This window comes from Esox lucius, chromosome 2 (assembly GCF_011004845.1).
Source record: "Esox lucius isolate fEsoLuc1 chromosome 2, fEsoLuc1.pri, whole genome shotgun sequence".
NCBI classification, from domain to species: Eukaryota; Metazoa; Chordata; class Actinopteri; order Esociformes; family Esocidae; genus Esox; species Esox lucius.
In genome coordinates, this window is record NC_047570.1 from 13059082 (window position 1) to 13081296 (window position 22215).

General features: G+C 41.1%; 2 protein-coding genes across 3 annotated transcripts in view; both read right to left on the reverse strand.

Annotated features, from left to right (window-relative positions):
• igdcc3 (immunoglobulin superfamily, DCC subclass, member 3) overlaps positions 1-4590 on the reverse strand; it is an 85491-nt gene extending 80901 nt beyond the window's left edge. For both annotated transcript variants that reach the window (XM_029124143.2, XM_029124145.2), the window contains exon 1: positions 4257-4590. In XM_029124143.2, coding sequence (XP_028979976.2) covers positions 4257-4320 — 64 coding nt within the window. In that variant the 5' untranslated portion in view covers positions 4321-4590. The remainder of the gene's footprint in view (positions 1-4256) is intronic.
• A 12948-nt stretch (positions 4591-17538) lies between these two features.
• igdcc4 (immunoglobulin superfamily, DCC subclass, member 4) overlaps positions 17539-22215 on the reverse strand; it is a 61783-nt gene continuing 57106 nt past the window's right edge. Inside the window, exons 18-20 of the mRNA XM_010878630.4 lie at positions 21657-21888; positions 21095-21223; positions 17539-20399 (exon numbers count right to left, since the gene is read on the reverse strand). Coding sequence (XP_010876932.3) covers positions 19842-20399; positions 21095-21223; positions 21657-21888 — 919 coding nt within the window. The 3' untranslated portion in view covers positions 17539-19841. The remainder of the gene's footprint in view (positions 20400-21094; positions 21224-21656; positions 21889-22215) is intronic.

Below are 22215 nucleotides of genomic sequence, written 5' to 3' on the forward strand. Positions count from 1 at the left end.
CTATGCTCTAATATAAGCTATAGAGACTAACAACATGGCTAAATGGTTCATTTCTTTTTGAATGAACTATATCTGCCTAGTTCCCTCCAAATGCCAAAGGTGGTTGGTGGTCTGGCATAACATTGTGGAGGGGAGGCAATCTCCCAATATCTAATATGGGGCATCACCATGTAGACGATTCATCAGTGGCTTTTATCATAGACCTGGGTAATATGGAGACATCAGTTTCACAAAAAATGTATCGACCTGCAAACATATTTCAAATTCAATCCAAACCAGTGTTTAATTTAGAGACATTGCTGTTTTGAATAAAGAACTAACCATGCAGATCTCTTTGGCCATCCATCGCTGAATTGAAACCAAAAGTCTGTCTTTGCTAGCTTCACTACAGCTTCTAACCATCAACGCCCTCTGGTGCTGTTGTTTTCCTCATGCTCACTCAGACAATGGCACAAAAAATTATTTAATCTTTGCAGGATTTAAACTTCTGCAGGATTAGTGAAACAAATCCACAAAACTGTTAATGATGACTACAAAATGATTACACATTGACTATCCGGACAATCCACAGGGTCCCCTTTTTGCAATAACCCATTAGTACTGACTTTATGTATTCATGTATACGTTAGTACTGACTTCATGTATACATTAGTACTGACTTCATGTATACGTTAGTACTGACTTCATGTATATATTAGTACTGACTTCATGTATACATTAGTACTGACTTCATGTATACATTAGTACTGACTTCATGTATATGTTAGTACTGACTTCATGTATACATTAGTACTGACTTCATGTATATGTTAGTACTGACTTTATGTATACATTAGTACTGACTTTATGTATACATTAGTACTGACTTTATATATACATTAGTACTGACTTCATGTATACATTAGTACTGACTTTATTTACACATTAGTACTGACTTTATTTACGAAAAACTGCCAAGGAACTGAAATTCTTGCACAATGCTGTGTACTACTACCTTTACAGAACAGCGCAAACTGACTGTAACCAGAATAAAAGAGGAGTGGGAGGCCCCGAGGTGACTCTAGGATAATGGCTTTCTTGGCAGAGTTGCAAAGAAAAAGCCATATCTCAGACTGGCCAATAAAAATAAAAGATAAAGGTGGGCAAAAGAACACAGATACTGGTCTGAGGAAGATTGGAAAAAAGTGTTATGGACAGACAAATCTAAGTTTGAGGTATTTGGATCACAAAGAAGAATATTCGTGAGATGCAGATCAAATGAAAAGATGCTGGAGGAGTGCTTCACACTATCTGCCAAGCATGGTGGAGGCAATGTGATGGTCTGGGGGTACTTTGGTTGTGGTAAAGTGGGAGATTTGTACATTTTGCCACAGCATGCCATACCCTGTGGATGCTGCTTGATTGGAGCCAATTTCCTCCTAAAACAGGACAATGAACAAAAGCCCAGCTGCAAACTATGCAAGAACTATTTAGCAAAGAAGCAGTCAGCTGGTATTCTGTCTATAATGGCGCAGTCACTGGATCTCAACCCTGTTGAACTGTTGTGGGAGCAGCTTGACCATATGGTTCATAAGAAGTGCCCATCAAGCCAATCCATCTTGTGGGAGGTGCTTCAGGAAGCATGGGGTGAAATCTCTTCAGGTAACCTCAACAGATTGACAATTACAATGCCAAAGGTCTGCAAGGCTGTAATTACTACAAATGGAGAATTGTTTAAAGAAAACATTATTATTTTAATAAAAAATCATTATTTCTAACCTTGTCAATGACTAAATGTTCTATTCATTTTGCTATAATTCCTTCTGAAACTAATTTCATGTATGTTTTCATGGAAAACAAGTACATTTCTAAGTGACCCCAAACTTTTCAACGGTAGTGTATCTATCTCTTTCCCTTGATCATCTTAACTATACATTGTTGTATAGTTAAGATGATCTGTTAGTAGGCTTTTTACTGTTAGCCTACCAAATCCTAGTCAAAAGCATGCATTTGTGGAGTAGCTGATTTTCTTTTCACATTAAAGTTACATTTAATCAATAGAAGTATTATTTGTATTATTGTAAAGTGTATGTCAGCATTTATTTAAAATGTTAATGATATCAGCAATACTGATTATTACTGGAAGGAAAATATTTGCTAAACATTTACAAAATCCAGACCACCTGTGATATTCCAAAGGCCACAGGTTGAAAACCACTGGTCTGCACCTACTGTTTATAAAGCATGTGACCAAAGCACTGTGGTGTGTGTTTAAATCAATTATTGAAGCTATAGTATTTCTCTCAAATGTGGTGGACATCACCACAACCCATTCATTAGTCATAAGTCTGTCACTGTCCACACACAAAGAACTCAAAGGACTCCAATTAATACTGTTTGCAATCCTGTTTCATGTTTCCACTCCTCCTTCCGTTCCCTCCATTTCATACTCCTCTGGTCTTTACTGGAAGTGTGATTACATGGGTAGTGAGCTCCTGTGGTTCTCTATGGCATGATGCAGATCCTAAAAGCATCCCTCCATCCTCAGTCCATGCTGGGAAAGGGGGCCTCACATTCAGAGACTAAAAACTGTCAATCATACTGAACAAAGGACCACAGAACATTTTAAAAAACGGAGAGGGACAGCCTTGACATTTCATCTGTACAAATATTGTCCTCAGTGGGCAATAACCTCTGTCTTTATATCCATTCTCAGAGCAATACATTGGTTATACAAAGAGTCAGTCAATCAGAGCTCCCTCCAACTATGACAAATGATAAGTGTAGCAAACTGTTCAGTGCTCTGATTTGTGATTTGCACTATGCAGATAACTGAAAGTATGAACTGTCCGAACATTGCTTTGTCAAATATTTAATATTTGCATTGTTTTAGATACAAATCTAATAAAACAAGAGACACAATTTTGAAATGAACTTTTCATAAACAGTGGGCAAGGATGGGAAAGGGAGGACTACAAGAATGCCAATAAAACAATAGCAATACAGGGATCCTTGAAAGTTGAACAATATATATTTTTAGACACATTTTAATATTCCCATTTGGTCTTTCAAACTAGAGTCCAAATAATCCGCTATAACACCATGTAAAGAAAATCTGATCTATTGGTATTGGATTTTCAAAAAACGGAACTTACTATCAGACACGGTACAAGGCACTTATTGTTAAACAATATATTAAAGGCCTTGTTTAACTGTAACAAGATAATTAAAATGTTGTATGTAATACACATCTTTTACATAGCTAAATAATACTCCGACTTCCTTTGCCATGTTTTTCTATATGCAAAACATAAGTCAACGTTCATTAAGCAAATATTACAAAATCTAGTACATTAGATACATCAATAGTTTGCAAATATACTGCAATACATTCCTGAACACCATTCCATTATAACAGGCTGGTTTGGATCCAACCGTGGTGAGAATTCATAGCAACCACAGTTAAGAAGGCAAAGAATGAAATAGATAGGCTTGCCTTTCGGACACTCTTTGGCACACACCATCACAACAGAACGCCCACTAGCGCACACGCACACACACCTACGAACCATATAGACCATTGACCATTAAAAAAACATAATCATTCTTATTTTTAATACATTCAATTAATAGGACCAAAACAACATTGCATTACAAATGTTTAATAACCAATTACTATAATATGATCATAAAACAACAATTACTATCCTGCCAGCTAAAGCGATGGCATGAGACTATCATCACCATTATGATTGGTTTATATTATTTTCTGGGCGAGATTAATTTACCGTTATTATCATGCAACATACCTTTGTAACCTATGCTGAGGACGTAGTGTAATCTTACTACACGTGGCTACTGTACAATAATAAATTCACAGAGCGCATGCATGGATTCAAAATTGTTTTCTTTACTCGTCTCTATGACAATTTATAACGCGGGTCAAACAAGTTCGTACCAGCTAAACGTCATGTGTGTTCCCTGATTTACAAATTTGTTTCTAAATTACCTAGGCTCTTACACACACACACACATACACACGCACACACAGACAGATACGCACAAACAGTAATAAATGTTGCATAGAACTGAACTCCCCAAATTAATTAGGGTTAAACACACAAGGTAATATAAAAATAAGTCCAAGTTCACTGCCAACCGAGATGGTCAGTGCGCCTAGTTTCGCTCTACCATTCTCAATATTGATAGGAGTAAAAGGAGGCTTCCTTCCAAAAAGGTGTGCAGCCGTGGTATAGTAAAGGGATACCAGCACTTACCTAATAAAGCGTTGAGGAGTATTCCAAAAAAGCATGGAACAAGGCAGCGCTTTTTGGGAGACATTTAGGCTAATCACTAAGAACAATTGTAAGATACTTAGAAAACACCGCAAGGCGATCAGATGAAAACAGATAGGGCTATCCAGCTAGCTCTTCGTGTTCCGAGCTACCACAATTGGTGGCTCGTAAGGGTCGAACATGCTTGCGCCATTTTGCACATCTATCAGGAATCTGTCAGCATCTCGCGCTCCCCTCCTCTATTCCTCTGTATCCCAGAGCCGGTGTCTCACGCTCATATCCACATTGTAGCCTTTACACTAACTCCAATTCTTTCAGCTCACCTCCCCTCCCTCTACCGTATTCGCTGAATCTTTTTTTGGGGATGGGAGGGGGGACTCTGGGAAGGAACAAAAGAGACCAGACCACTGTAATAACAAGCATAGGCTATAGCAAAGCAGGTTTTATATTTGATAGTGGATTATGTATTAAAAATATCAACCGTCATTGAATTGCCAATTAAGCTTATGTTAATGTAGTCTACAGTGTTTGAAGACTACATTTATAAACCTGGGATAATAACATAATTTGTTTATGTTTTGTAGCTTGTGTAGGGTAAGAATAACACTACAACACAAATACTTCGTCATGAATAATCAACTATAGGCTAGCTACTAACAATGCTATTATCTTGAGTTTTATTACATTAACGCAAAAGGTATGTATGTCTAAATATGAAATAATAATGTTAGTCACAGACAAATAACTGAACGATGTATTTTCGAGAAGGTGTTAACATGTGGAATAAAAACAACCATATCTAAGTGGACGCACATCAGCCGGTATGTTGTTGGACATTTTCAGTGATTTATTGTGTATCTGTGGAACAAATCGTGTTAGATGATTGCCTGGCAACGCAAACTCCTTACTTCAATTAAACGCCACGCCCGCGGAGGTTATTTCTCCGCAAAGAAATATGTAGAGAACGATATTGCCCTGATAGGCTATCTTTATGTTCGACCAAGAGGAGATGAGTGACATCTAATGGTGAATACCAATGTTGCACTTTCTCAGAAAAAAAAGGTTCAGCTTTTTCAATAGAATAAAAATGTTCGGTTCCAGGTATACCTATTTGCCGAAAATATACGACGAATAATCAGGAAAGCGTTAATTAAAGCGTTCACTGAAAGGTACTGCCAAAGAACACCGTTTCTCTGTAGGTGTAAAGCACGGCATAGTGAATTTCCCTATAGAGTAGCACTGTAGCCTAACTCTAATTCTGATATTCCATAAGCATCATTAGCCTACATGTGATAGAACCAGCATAACGGCTAACACTTAAACTGTTCCATTCAAATTCAGCTGTCCCAGTGGGTGGGGGGATATCACATAGCCTATGAATAATTATTAGCTGGATTATAAATGGCAACATCTTAATGTGATGTGGATATTGATTTGGGTGTACAGCATCGGTGTCCCCTGGCATTCAACGTCGTTAGCGCTAATGACGAATGAAAACTATTCTGCAGATAAAACTCATAAATGGCGCAGCACTTCAGCTTTTTGGGAGTTGCATGAGAACTGGATGTAGGCTACTGTCACAAGATTATCCTCCGCTTATCTCAATGACCATAATGAGCTTTTGAATGTGAATGTTCCCTCGACTGCATAAAGAAATGCGCACTTTGCAATGACTGCATGCATGTTTATCCCTACGGGACTCCCATTTGAACGCCTCGCGAGGAATGTTCTGCATTTCCTAACTAGATTGCGGCAATCTTATTATTTAATTATAAGACAAAAATTGTGATTATTAAATACGTTTTCAAATGCCATAATCAAGGTTCCAGTTCTAGGATCCACACCAAAACTAGATCAAAACTAGATCAGAGACGTCGCGAGAGGGTACGGGCATCGCACCGTCGTAACGTCTATAACTTATAGGGAAGAATGGCCACAGGAATAACTTTTGAGCAGGGGGTGTTGATAATGGTTGATCGCGTGGTGAGGTGCTCGCAGGAACTCCAACACACTTACTTCAGACGGCTATGCATGCCACAGGGCATGATATGATGTTAATTTCTTAGATGTATCATGCAGTGTGGAAGCATCTGGATTCGTTATGTTCCTCCAATCATTTATTCAGGATTTCCTTTAATTTTCAACTGTCTGTATTCATGTACAACCTACTATTTGCATGACAATATTGAGATATCATTACCTCATGTACATTTAATTTCTTCCCAAAATTCGGATATTTAAAAAAATATATAAGGGTTATCCCATTCCGTTATTTTATTATGCATACAGTGTTAATAATTAATACGAAAAACCTGACATGATCATTAGTTATACTTAGAAAGACAGTTTTAATTGACTTAATAGGTCCACCTCTTATGGTGTGATTGCAATCTTGGAAGTTCTAATTTACATCTTATTAACCCCCCTTTCTCCTTCCATGAGCCTGGTGCTTCAGCTTAAAGTAAGAGATACTGGAGCTCTGCAAGGCTGACTGAGTGTCACGTGTTTAGCAGGGGGAGATGTTGAAGGATTTATAGTGTTTTTGTCACTGAACTATTGTAATTACAGAACCACTCCAAATACATCCAATTAGGTCTTCAAACACGTAGGGATGGTTTTTAGTGTGTAACTGATATATCATTACAATTGTGCATAATGGCTGTCCTACTCTAAGGTCTGTGGTCCACTACGAAGGTGTAATGGACTTAGAACATTTGGGGTACACAGATGGGTTAAATTAGGATTTCGGAAGTGAGGGAGACCTAATTTCTACTTTCCAGTTGTTTCTAAAATGTTAAACTGCTGGACAATGGAAGTGCAGGAGCTCAGCTCCTGGCTCCTGCCCAATTTAACCCCTGGATACACCAACTGTGCAGTCATATACGGGTGCTGGTCATAAAATTAGAATATCATCAAAAAGTTGATTTATTTCAGTAATTCCATTCAAAAAGTGAAACTTATATATTATGTTCATTCATTAAATCCATACTGATATATTTCAAATGTTTATTTCTTTTAACTGTGATGCTTATAACTGACAACTAATGAAAATCCCAAATTCAGTATCTCAAAAAATGTGAATATTACTTAAGACCAATACAAAAAAAGGATTTTTAGAAATGTTGGCCAACTGAAAAATATGAACATGAAAAGTATGAGCATGTGCAGCACTCAATACTTAGGTTGCACTGATAGTGGCCTTCAGCTCTTTTGCATTGTTGGGTCTGGCCCTTCCTCTTCACAATACCCCATAGATTTTCTATAGGGTTAAGGTCAGGCGAGTTTTCTGGGCAATTAAGAACAGGGATACCATGGTCCTTAAACCAGGTACTGATAGCTTTGGCACTGTGTGCAGGAGTCAAGTCATGTTGGAAAATGAAATCTGCATCTCCATAAAGTTGGTCAGCAGCAGGAAACATGAAGTGCTCTAAAACTTCCTGGTAGACAGCTTTTGTTTCACAATCCTCTCCAGGGTACGGTTATCCCTATTGTTTGTACACTTTCTTTCTACCACATCTTTTCCTTCCCTTTGCTTCTCTATTAATGTGCTTGGACACAGAGCTCTGTGAACAGCCAGCTTCTTTAGCTATGACCTTTTGTGTCTTGCCCTCCTTGTGCAAGGTGTCAATGGTCGTCTTTTGGACAGCTGTCAAGTCAGCAGTCTTCCCCATGATTGTGTTACCTACAGATCTAGACTGAGAGACCATTTAAAGGCCTTTGCAGGTGTTTTGGGTTAATTAGCTGATTACAGTGTGGCACCAGATGTCTTCAATATTGAACCTTTTCACAATATTAACATTTTCTGAGATACTGAATTTGGGGTTTTCATTAGTTGTCTGTTATAATCATCAAATTTAAAAGAAATAAACACTTCAAATATATCAGTCTGTGTGGAATGAATGTATACATTATACAAGTTTCACTTTTTGAATGGAATTACTGAAATAAATCAACTTTTTGATGATATTCTAATTTTATGACCAGCACCTGTACCTGCATGATGGATCCATGTTCTCATTCTGTTTACGCCAAATTCTGACTCTACCATCTGAATGTCTCAACAGAAATCGAGACTCATCAGACCAGGCAACATTCTTCCAGTCTTGAACTGTCCAATTTCGGTGAGCTCGTGCAAATTGTAGCCTCTTTTTCCTATTTGTACTGGAGATGAGTGGTACCCGGTGGGGTCTTTTGCTGTTGTAGCCCATCCGCCTCAAAGTTGTGCGTGTTGTGGCTTCACAAATGCTTTGCTGCATACCTCGGTTGTGACGAGTGGTTATTTCAGTCAAAGTTGCTCTTCTATCAGCTTGAATCAGTCGGCCCATTCTCCTCTGACCTCTAGCATCAACAAGGCATTTTCGCCCACAGGACTGCCGCATACTGGATGTTTTTCCCTTTTCAAACCATTCTTTGTAAACCCTAGAAATGGTTGTGTGTGAAAATCCCAATAACTGAGCAGATTGTGAAATACTCAGACCGGCCCGTCTGGCACCAACAACCATGCCACGCTCAAAATTGCTTAAATCACCTTTCTTTCCCATTCTGACATTCAGTTTGGAGTTCAGGAAATTGTCTTGACCAGGACCACACCCCTAAATGCATTGAAGCACTTGCCATGTGATTGGTTGATTAGATAATTGCATTAATGAGAAATTGAACAGGTGTTCCTAATAATCCTTTAGGTGAGTGTATACAGCTCTGGAAAAAAATTAAGAGACCCCTCCTAACTTTTCTTTAATCAGTGTCTCTACATGTATGGCAGCCATTCCATTCCAGTGTCTGTTAAATTCCAACACATTTTACTTAATGAGGTACTGATTAAGTGATTACCTGAACCAAATCTAATTTAATGAGGAAAAGTATAGAAACCACTGATGTGGTCATTACTATCCTCTTGCAATAGGACCAGCTGGATGGCAAAAACATTGCAAGTAGTACCTCAAAGGTAATTAAAAAAAATTAAGAAACTATTCAGCATGACAAAAGAGTTTAAAATAAATGCTTTTAGTGAGGAAAAGAAGGGTTCAATTCTGGCTTTACTGGCAGAGGGATACAGTGAGCATCAGGTTGCTTCCATCCTGAAAATGTAAAAGACACAAGAACAAGATCAAGCAACAGACATTGGGGACAACAAAGCTACAGACTGGCAGAGGGCGAAAACTACTGTCCACTGACCGAGATGACTGTCAACTCATTTGAATGTCACTCAACAACCGTAGGATGACATCAAGTGACCTACAAAAAGAATGTCAAAGTACAGCTGGGCTGAAAGAATGTCAAAGTGCATCTGGGCTGAAGTGCACGACGAGGACGGTTTGAAACAGGTTCCCGGTCCCCCACAAGGGGACCGGGAACACCCCACAAGGGCTGCAGTTTTGGAGATGCCGCGACCCTGTCGTCTAGCCATCACAATTTGGCCTTTGTCAAAGTCGCTTAGATTCTTACACTTGCCCATTTTTCCTGCTTCTAACACATCAACTTTGAGGACAGAATGTTCACTTGCTGCCTAATACAGTGGGGAGAACTAGTATTTGATACACTGCTGATTTTGCAGGTTTTCCCACTTACAAAACATGTAGAAGTCTGTAATTTTTTATCATATGTACTCTTCCACTGTGAGTGATGGAATCTAAAACAAAAATCAAGAAAATCACATTGTATGATTTTTAAGTAATTAATTTGCATTTTATTGCATGATGTAAGTATTTGATACATCAGAAAAGCAGAACTTAATATTTGGTACAGAAACCTTTGTTTGCAATTACAGAGATCATACATTTCCTGTAGTTCTTGACCAGGTTTGCACATGGGACCAGGGATTTTGGCCCTCCATACAGACCTTCTCCAGATCCTTCAGGTTTCGGGGCTGTCGCTGGGCAATATGGACTTTCAGCTCCCTCCAAAGATTTTCTATTGGGTTCACGTCTGGAGACTGGCTAGGCCACTCCAGGACCTTGAGATGCTTCATATGGAGCCACTCCTTAGTTGCCCTGGTTGTGTGTTTCGGGTCGTCATGCTGGAAGACCCAGCCACGACCCAGCTTCAATGCTCTTACTGAGGGAACGAGGTTGTTGGCCAAGATTTCGCGATACATGGCCCCATCCATCCTCCCCTCAATACGGTGCAGTCGTCCTGTCCCCTTTGCAGAAAAGCATCCTCAAACAATGATGTTTCCACCTCCATGCTTCACAGGTGGGATGGTGTTCTTGGGGTTGTACTCATCGTTCTTCTTCCTCCAAACACGGCGAGTGGAGTTTAGACCAAAAAGCTCTATTTTTGTCTCATCAGACCACATGACCTTCTCCCTTTCCTCCTCAGAATCATCCAGATGGTCACTGGCAAACTTCAGACGGGCCTGGACATGCGCTGGCTTGAGCAGGGGGACCTTGCGTACGCTGCAGGATTTTAATCCATGACAGCGTAGTGTGTTACTAATGGTTATCTTTGAGACTGTGGTCCCAGCTCTCTTCAGGTCATTGACCAGTGTCACGACTCCCGGGACTCAGGACAGAGGTAGGATCCAGAAGCAGATACAGACACCGGGGTAAAAGGACAATGATGATATTTATCGCAGTAGTCTGAGATGACAGTGGAGATACGTAAGAATTACGGGTATGAATATATTGTTGGAGGGTGGATAGTGGGTAGCAGTGGTACGAAGTCCGGGAGGCAAGAATGGTCAGAAGGTCAGGCAGGATTCGGTCAACAGATCGGGGAGTCAGTCCAGACGAAGGTCGATAACAGGAAGGCAGATAGGTGACCCAGGTAGTTGGGAGGGAGGTACAGGACGGGTCTCAGGAACAAGGGTCTGGAAACCAGCAGGAAAAAAACACGGTGAGCAGAAGATAACAAAAACAGGATACTCTGGGAATTCGGATAGCTTGCTTAATTAGGTAGAGAACACTGTTATAATTACGTGGCTGTACAATAATCCGGCAGGGACTGAAAGCAGAACTCTCCTATTTATAGGGAGAGTGGCAATCAGCCCCCCAGGTGTGTAGACTGGTGCAGGTGCTCAGGATCAGTGGTGATTACGGGTGCCTTCGTGGAGTGCCGGGAACCAGGAGACTGGTACTTGGGGAGATGTAATGACAGACAAACAGACAGACAAACAGCTCAGGAGGGCTGAGTCCTGACAACCAGGTCCTGCCGTGTAGTTCTGGGCTGATCCCTCACCTCCCTCATGATCATTGATGCCCCACGAGGTGAGATCTTGCATGGAGCCCCAGACCGAGGGAGATTGACCGTCATCTTCAACTTCTTCCTTTTTCTAATAATTGCGCCAACAGTTGTTGCCTTCTCACCAAGCTGCTTGCCTATTGTCCTGTAGCCCATCCCAGCCTTGTGCAGGTCTACAGTTTTATCCCTGATGTCCTTACACAGCTCTCTGGGCTTGGCCATTGTAGAGAGGTTGGAGTCTGCTTGATTGAGTGTGTGGACAGGTGTCTTTTATACAGGTAACAAGTTCAAATAGGTGCAGTTAATACAGGTAATGAGTGGAGAACAGGAGGGCTTCTTAAAGAAAAACTAACAGGTCTGTGAGAGACGGAATTCTTACTGGTTGGTAGGTGATCAAATACTTATGTCATGCAATTAAATGCTAATTAATTATTTAAAAACCATACAATGTGATTTTCTGGATTTTTGTTTTAGATTCCGTCTCTCACAGTTGAAGTGTACCTATGATAAAAATGATAGACTTCTACATGCTTTGTAAGTAAGAAAACCTGCAAAATCAGCAGTGTATCAAACACTTCTCCCCATTGTACATCCCACCCACTGACAGGTGCCTTGATAACAAGACTATCAGTGTTTTTCACTTCACCTGTCAGTGGTCAATATGTTATGGCTGATTGAAGATGATTTGATCTTGAGTTGCAGGTGGCTGGGGTACAAAACAGGTACAAAACATCAGGTACAAACAACAGTCAAGGAAGAACTTTCCATGTCCACAAGTATCCTTGCATGGTTGTTCATGGGTGATTGTAAAAAATGGGTTTTGGATAAGAACTTCTGCTAAATGACACATTTGATACATCAAGAACAAAGATTATCAAGGCAAACAACATAAACAGTCAGACGTGGCAGTTATCCTCACCCCTTTAATAAGATATTTTATTTACACAAAATGAGTTTGCACAGACATCTTGAGTTGCTATGAGTTTGGCAAGGTCACGGATGGTAACACAGTGTGGATACACAAATAATATACAGAAAAGAAAATCGTCATCTATGCCCCCAACCACCACTCTGTGCAAGCCACATGTATATATTATAACCATCAACCTTCTTAAGGTTTTTTCATGGATTCTTGTCTAACTCACAACCCAAATATGAAAACAACACATTTCTTAAGACCAAATTCAGAGTGACAGTCTCAACTGGCCCGTGGCCTCGACGTCCACCACACTTGAATCAAATCAATACTGGAAGACGTGCTACCAAAGGTTGTCCTCAGGTTGTCGTTTCCAATGAGAAGCTCGTGAAACTGACTGGGCAGATCCTCGGACAGAAGGTGGGCAGAACCTTGGACAGGACATAGACAGAGCCAGACAAGCTTGAAAGATAATTTTGGTCAGTATTGCCATGTTAGAGAATTTTTCTATTTGCCCCTGCTCTGTGATGTGCGCATGTGCAATAAATCAGTTCATCCTGTACTCTACAATGTACATTCTGACTTAATTTTTTTTGAAAAAAGTAGTCCACTCTCTTCAAAACATTCTACTTTTAGTAACAGAAAACTGTATTGAGATCAGATATTTAATCATTTGGAAAATAGGCAGAATGTCAGCCCAGTTCTATCATGCTCCATAGGCTTCTACTGGAGCATTATAGAAGCTGACAGCCTGATGCACCAGATTAATACATCCGCTGCACTAGCTGATATATCAGGGCAAACCTGATGCCATCATCAGGCACTGTAGAGGAAAAGTGTGTGTTGGACAGGTGTGTTAGCCATTGTAGGTGGTTGTGACGGAAAGAAGGGCACCGGAGCACAACCTGACATTGGTAATCTACCGCCCACTCGTCTAATTCTGAATTCTGCTACTGGCATTTGTCTGGGCTACACCACAGTAAACCTATTTTTGGTAGAGATCAAAAGTCAAAACATTTCTGCTCAGTATAATTTAGGATATCCTTTCTCAAGCAGAAATAAAATAATATAAATTTTGTGATAGTGTTTAAATGTAATCTGAGTGTGAAATTATAGTTATTTTAAATAACTTTGATTCGTTTTCAACTAATTGTTTAGGTGCAGTCAATTTGCAAGTTATAATAATTGTTGCAACAGGCTGAAAGTCCGACCCCACAATAATTGGCCGCATCTGAATGTAGTTGCCTACCCTGGTATACTGCCTGTCTCACGTTGCTACACCAACATGTTATTCCTACTTGTAACACTGCAAAAGCTTTCTCAAAACAGCACACATACCAACAAAATATATTTTTTATAGATGCTACAACAACAGCAGCTTATGTTATTGCATGCATGTATGATGTGACTAAAGTTGCAAACATACAGGACATTTTAAAAGATTGACTGTAAAAAAATAAAAGACAGCTAAATTCTGCTTTGTGGCACAAGAACAGGGTCTCTTTGCTTGGACATTCTAGATAAAGCGGAAAGAAGGAAGCAGGGAGAAGCACAAATGTGATATCAATGTCCAAGCAATCTCATTGAAAAGCATGTGAGGACACACCCCAAATATGGTGGATATATATTTACAATACGAAAAGCAATATCGGTGCAAATGTTTTTTCCTTCATGTTTTTCCACCAACGTTTGATGACATGCATCAGTCAGTTCTATGTTCAAAACAGGTCACCTAAATAGAGAACAGTAGAAAGTATTCTGCAGAAATGTCTGCAGTAGAGGTAAGACCAGTAGGGTCAATCACAGCTGAACATCTTCATTGTTCTTGGCACTGGTATCAAAGGTCTTTCCGTATTCTATTTTCCCTCCTTCATCCCTTGCCTTCCTTGGTTTCACCTTCCTGCCCTCACCTCTCTCCTCCCTCACCTTTTTGCCTTCATCCCTCTCCTCCCTCACCTTTGCTGCCCTCATCCCTCTCCTCCCACACCTTCCTGCCCTCATCCTCTCCTTCCACACCTTCCTGCCCTCATCCTCTCCTTCCACACCTTCCTGCCCTCATCACTCTCTTCCCACACCTTCCTGCCCTCATCTTCCTCCACCCTCACCTTCCTACCCTCCTCCCTCACCTTTCTGCCCTCATCCTGTCCTCCCTCACCTTTCTGCCCTCATCCTGTCCTCCCTCACCATCCTGCCCTCATTACCTTTCTGCCCCATGCCTACAGTACATCACCACTCAATGGATAATTGATAGAATAAAAAAAATAATCCTGTACAATAAGTGATATTTGAGGTGAGCTGAGGTGAAACCAGACCATCATTTTAATGCATTATGGAATCCTGCCAGCTTGGGTCCCACACAGATAATTCTCATAATTTTTATTTTATTTCATTAACATAAATGTGCAGCATTAAAAATGATCTTCATATAATTAACAAGTAACTATCAAAATGAGGTATTCTATTGATAAACGTGTTGTTTAAGAAAAAGGGAGGATGACGTTATTCAAATAATGTGCATATTTAATCAAATTCCATTATGATATTATTACATAAGTACCAGCTTATACTCTGGACACTATGAAGTGTAAGGTATTTAGTTAGAATAAAATAGTCAAAAGTAATTACCTAATCCTTCAGTGAGAGAACACATTCCTTATGCTGGAGGCACATTTTATGCAAATATTATCAAGCCTTGTTCACACTGGCAGTTTTAAGTGACTCATGTCATATTTATGACATTTTCTTTTTTCTCATTTGAACAGGCAAAGATTTGAATCTGAAACTGATATTCCAAGCTACATTTCAAAACACATCCACATGTAATTTAAAATAAGATACAAATCCTAGCTATGTGACTGTCTCAAAAGTCAAACCATTTTCTCAGACAGTTTTTTGGTATATTCTGATTGCTATCTAATCTGATGACATTCTGACAATAACATATGGGAATTAACTAGCTTGGTAATTGCAAACAAATTAGCGCCAGCAAACTAAGTAGCTGGCAAGCTGCTTGACTGTTGTGGATGAGCTAAAAATGATACCTTCTGAAACTTGTTTCATCTTATCAAAGCTTTAAAGGTTGACTTGGACTATGATTTATAACTGCCAAACACTGGCATATTTTGTAGTCACCTTAGCTAGACAGTTCAGAGTGAGACAAAGCACCAGCAGACCAGGTACCTTGGGAGGGCCTTAGGGGCTCTAGCCATTCCTACTCTGCCCATCCAAATCAAACGTTTCAATATTCACCAAATTTAAGAGACATACAACTCAGCACCTGAGCGAGGGAAAGAGCGCCAGTCTGTCTCAGTATATGATGCTGATGTAGCTCAGTACGTGTAGCTCTTTTTAACCAGACAGCATCAAATATATGGGCTACATGGAGGCACTATTCGCTCTGATGCTTTTTCCTGTTAGATAAATTCAGCCACTAGGAATTTGAAGTTGCCGGGTGCACAGTGTACAGTTCAGACGTGGAATGGTTTTGGATGTACGTGCGAAATTAACCTTTTAATATTGTTTGACCATTGGAAGGAAACATCTTGACATCCAAAGGTACTACTGTGTGACAGGTAAATGGCAGGTCTTTATTCATTAACACTAATTTGAAACACGGACATCCCACTAAAAACAAATTCCTACCCAACTGATTAGTTGAGCACCCAAACCAATCGATAAACTACAATGTAGACACTCCCAGACATTTCTTGAGTGATGTTGGAACATACACACATAATTTAAAACATCAAACTGATTTGAGCATTAAGGCCTGCAGTGTGAACAAAGCAATATTTTCGTGAACGTTTTCAACAGGACACATAATGCCACTGCAGAAAGTGCCCATTGAGTAAGACTTCAACAGAGCTAAGACTGGCACTACAAGATGTGTAAATTAAAAACAGACACGTGTGTAGAAATGTAAGTTAAGAACACATAACAGTTGCTCTTATGTTGCAAATAATAAATATGCTTGTGAAATCTAGAATTAACTGTAAACAATCACCTTTTCACAGCGTCATAATCTAACAATATATATATATACACTCACCTAAAGGATTATTAGGAACACCTGTTCAATTTCTCATTAATGCAATTATCTAATCAACCAATCACATGGCAGTTGCTTCAATGCATTTAGGGGTGTGGTCCTGGTCAAGACAATCTCCTGAACTCCTGAAAGAAAGGTGATTTAAGCAATTTTGAGTGTGACATGGTTGTTGGTGCCAGACGGGCCGGTCTGAGTATTTCACAATCTGCTCAGTTACTGGGATTTTCACGCACAACCATTTCTAGGGTTTACAAAGAATGTTGGGAAAAACATCCAGTATGCGGCAGTCCTGTGGGCGAAAATGCCTTGTTGATGCTAGAGGTCAGAGGAGAATGGGCCGACTGATTCAAGCTGATAGAAGAGCAACTTTGACTGAAATAACCACTCGTTACAACCGAGGTATGCAGCAAAGCATTTGTGAAGCCACAACATGCACAACCTTGAGGCGGATGGGCTACAACAGCAGAAGACCCCACCGGGTATCACTCATCTCCACTACAAATAGGAAAAAGAGGCTACAATTTGCACGAGCTCACCAAAATTGGACAGTTCAAGACTGGAAGAATGTTGCCTGGTCTGATGAGTCTCGATTTCTGTTGAGACATTCAGATGGTAGAGTCAGAATTTGGCGTAAACAGAATGTTTGGATCCATCATGCCTTGTTACCACTGTGCAGGCTGCTGGTGGTGGTGTAATGGTGTGGGGGATGTTTTCTTGGCACACTTTAGGCCCCTTAGTGCCAATTGGGCATCGTTTAAATGCCACGGCCTAACTGAGCATTGTTTCTGACCATGTCTATCCCTTTATGACCACCATGTACACATCCTCTGATGGCTACTTCCAGCAGGATAATGCACCATGTCACAAAGCTCGAATCATTTCAAATTGGTTTCTTGAACATGACAATGATTGTACTGAAATGGCCCCCACAGTCACCAGATCTCAACCCAATAGAGCATCTTTGGGATGTGGTGGAACGGGAGCTTCGTGCCCTGGATGTGCATCGCACAAATCTCCATCAACTCCAAGATGCTATCCCATCAATATGGGCCAACATTTCTAAAGAATGCTTTCAGCACCTTGTTGAATCAATGCCATGTAGAATTAAGGCAGTTCTGAAGGCGAAAGGGAGTCAAACACAGTATTAGTATGGTGTTCCTAATAATCCTTTAGGTGAGTGTATATATATATTGGTAGTTATACAGTACATTCCTACTAAATATCGTATTGGGTGACATAACCATTCAGGAAGAGTTAATCAGAGCACAATCTATCTTTTCTAAAAGGAGCTTTTCATCCACAATGTCTCAATTAGTTTATACGTAGTATACGTAGATTATACATGGATTGACAAAGTTTTGCGGAAGACTGAGCTGCAGAGGAATTAAGTGCCACACAGACCAGAAGGATACGTTTCTCAAGAGGAGCTTGTAGTGTACAACACTGATAATTGACAGGTGTCTTCAACACGTTTAAAGGCTCTACTGTAAGATGACAAGACTAAAATGATATTATTTTGCTTAAAGTTTGAGCATGCCTGATCCTGAGTAAGGTACAATAAAAGTATTAAACTGGAATGCTTCAGTTATGGGACTATTCTAGACTCAACAACGTCTGGGTCTCAATGTGTACAACAGGCCCATTGAACCTTCACAGCCTCTGAAATAGACACACTAATTTAGCCGAAATGCCACACAAGATATTACTGGACATTCTTGCATTTCGACTTTAAAAAAAAAAATTAAAATATCTTCTGCTATGGTATACAAAGATCAGTATACGAAGTATAAGAATGCATTATGCTTGACAAAAGAATACAAAACATAAATAATGCTTGTTTAAAAATGCTATAAAGGCAAGGAAGAAATTAAAAGATGAGGGGCAAGAGGGTGGTCTAAACTCCCGCTCTCCACAGCAGCAATACAAAAGATGGAATATTTACATATGGTATTGTGAAAGACCTCAGGATGGGGACACTAAGCATATACAAAGACAGACGGGTGGTGGAAACCTATTTTTCAACCTGCCTCTGAGAGTGATGAGGTCTGACCCAGCTGACAATGAGAGAGATGATCACCAAGGGTTAGGGCTTCTGATGGAGGCCTGTTCGTGATTTAAGGTAACCGTTAAATTAACAATGAATGCCTGCTCCCATGAAGAGTAGGAAAACCCAGCACGAATGGAACAACGGATCAGAGGGAATTAAAAACAAACCCATCCGAGCCAGATTGTTATCTAGTCTTTTTCTGTAGGTCTTACATATTTTTGCACACAAAGAGAAGGGATCAGGCAGTTATTTCAGAATGTGTTAAAGGCTTTGAATCAGACAGTTAAAAAACAGATACTTAAAGGTGCGCCCATCTGCACAACACTAATGAAATCACACCGACAAACCATCCTGCAAAGAAATGAGGTAGTGCTGTTGACTAGGAGCGAAAACCAGGAGACGGTTGCTGTCAGATGTGTTATTCTGTCACACGCCCACATGTGTCATCAAATCCTCCCCTCAGAATAATGCAACCTATATCCAAAACACATACTGTATTTGGCTCCTTCATCTTTTCCTCTTCAAATGCTTTCTCTTTTTTCCATTTTCCTTCATTTTCATCATATTGTCCTATTTGTATAGAATATAATCATCTATATAAACATACAGAGGTTATAAATGCGCCTAAAATATTAGGCACCTGAGACCCCCAAGCTCCAGTCAGGGAATTAATGGATGTCTTGCATGTCTTGGGTATGTGTGTGTGTGTGAGTGTGTATGTGCGTGTGCGTGTGTGGACCCTGAGACAGAAGGAGGATGGAGAGAGAGACAGGTGGTCTGCACTCTCAGAGTGTGTAAATATAAGGCTTGGTTCCAGGTGCTTAGACAGGCAGCATCCATGTGGTGAAGCCTATAGGAAGAGTGACAGGCAGCATCCATGTGGTGAAGCCTATAGGAAGAGTGATAGGCAGGGGCCACGTGATCAAGGTCCACCCCTTGAAAGACGGACATCCGCAGTGTCGAACCAAGAGCCTCTCCAATGTCAGCTGACCACAGTTATGCAGACGCCCAGTTTCCAACACACCCATGCTCATTCAACAGGTGCAGTGGGTCAACGTGTCTTACCAAAGTCTTTTTCGGTCAACATGCTCCTGTCATTATTCGTCACACACAGGAGCCTGTAGCGAAGAACAGAGCAAGGCCCGAACAACATCCTGCTGCTACGCAACAAAATGCATACCCATACATACTAGCACTAAAAAATATAGACTTTATATATACACTTAGAATGGATTCAAAATCCCAATAAAAGTGAGCTGAGCCAGGAAGAGGAATACAAGATACTGAGGTGCTTTAAAAGAATCCTTTCATTCATCATGGATGAGAAAAAGAAATGAGTTCAGCCGGTCTGGGAGTCTGTCCCTCTTCTAGCAGAGGCTACGGGCACACGTACTCATGCGCTGTGGAGGTAGAGTGGACACGGCCGGAGCTGACGAAAGGAGCCCCGGAGTGTACTCCCTTCCCTGGGGGAGTGGGGCATTGTCTAGAATCCCCATTCCCCAGGGCCTCTGGCACCGGCCGCAGAAGCTTGGGGGAGTGGAAGCCGTTGGTGAGCCCTGTTCCCGGGTGCTGACACCCGTCCACAGTCAACTGGGCCACCACGCCCACAACGGCCCCAGCCGTGACCTCTGGCTGCCCATTGTGATTGGACACTGGCTCCAGGTCACGCCCAGTTGGGACTTTGAGCAGGGGTTGGGTCTCTAGAGACTCCGCCTCTGGTGATGGATGTTGCGGTGCATGGACAGACTGTCTGACCGGCGAGCAAGATTCCTCGGACAGTGAGGGACACCCTGTGATCTGAGAGGCCTCCTTCCGGTCAGTGTGCACCTCCTGCTGCTCCTTCTCCAAGTCATACAGCTCTGAGTGAACTATGACCTCCGCCTCCACCTGATTACTGCTGCACAGAGAGGAGCTCAGCAGGTCATCAGGGTCACCCTGACACACACACACACACACACAAAGTTAGCAGGTCATGTAATGGCAGGGTCCCACAAGGCAGTGCATTTTGTATTTGTATAAAGAACCTTACACACGTGGTGTCAATCATAACAGGAGGGCAGCCACAGCACAAGGATGAGATGGCAATTATTCCTTGTTATTTTATACAACCATCTAATCCACATATCATTCTCTAAATGAAGTAATTAAGAATAAAATAAGGAAAGTTAAATGTCACAAGCAAAATAGAGCAGTGGTGGTATGTGATGTGATGTGACAGCATATAATGAATGAGGGATTCATTAAAACTCTGCCCTCCCACACTTTTAAGAGCATGCAAGACCCCTGAACAGTGGCAAAGTAATTCCTTTATTAGATGCGTGATCAAGCGGCTCATTTAGCTTCCAGCCAGTGTTTCACGTTGTAATTAGCTGTTAAGTCATCCTGACACCTGGTTCCCTATTTAATTACTCTGTGTTCACCGAAACCTCTCGCAACCATCCACCTATTAATGGTTGTGAGAGGTTTCGCAACACACACAAACTACACACAAACAAACTACACTACCTCAGAAACCACAGGACTCTCACACGTAAAAACAAAGATATACATATACAGACACACAAACACACACACACACAGCTACACCCAGACAGGCACAACACATACAAACCTATGCTACCCTCACACACCTTGTCCTTTTCCATATTGACCATGTCCAGAGTTCCATTGAGGACAGTTGGAGTGTCCTCTGGGAAGGTGTCCCTGTATCTGGTGATCCGGTTGGCCCAGTTACGACTTACTGACCCATTCCAAGGACCCTGAACAAAGAAAAGGTAAAAAAACAACAACACAACAACCAAACAACAAATGTGAAGTATGCAACATACCATATCACTTACTTCCACAAGTATCTAAATGAATGGAAAGTGTATGTGCTGTTTGGAGTAGAAAATAAAGTGTATGTGCTGTTTGGAGTAGAAAATATTGTGTTTGTGCTGTTTGTAGTTGAAAATAAAGTGTATGTGCTGTTTGGAGTAGAAAATATTGTGTATGTGCTGTTTGTAGTTGAAAATAATGTGTATTTGCTGTTTGGAGTTGAAAATAAAGTGTATGTGCTGTTTGGAGTTGAAAATAAAGTGTGTGCTGTTTGGAGTTGAAAATAAAGTGTATGTGCTGTTTGTAGTGGAATGGAAAGTACATGTGCTGTTTGTAGTTCCGATTAGTGTTGTCTCCAGTCTCCTCACTACTCACCTTTGTCCCAGATCCTAGGCCATCGTCCTCTAATCCAACATGACCCATGAGGCTGTGCTTCTCTGTGGGCTCTGAGAGGGGCTGGGTAGATTCATGTTCCTTGCTGCCCAGGGGCATCAGGGTCTCCAGCTCATGGCAGTCACTGCAATCTGGAGGAGTAGCGGGTGCAGGCCGTCCCCCTCGAAGGTACTGAAGGGGCAGAGGTGTAGAGTCCAGCCCTCCAGACACCTCCCTGGTCACACAGAACAGGGGTTAACCCACCAGAGGTTAAGTCGTGGCACATGGTCCCAGCTCAATGCCGAGTACACTGAGAACGATGAAACTACTTTGGTTTGTCAGACTACTTTGGTTCATGAAGTCAAACAAGATGAATGTTTTGACATTGGCAGTCAGTAGCCCATCTTTACATTAACACCTGTTTACGAGATGCAAACGGCGGTGTCAGAAACCGATAAGCTCCTAAGTTGTTACCCGGTAGGTTTGCGGTAGCATGCTGTAAATGATGACAGAGCTCAGGCTCTTCACGGTGCTGTATGGGGCTGGCTGACAGCCGGTCTGA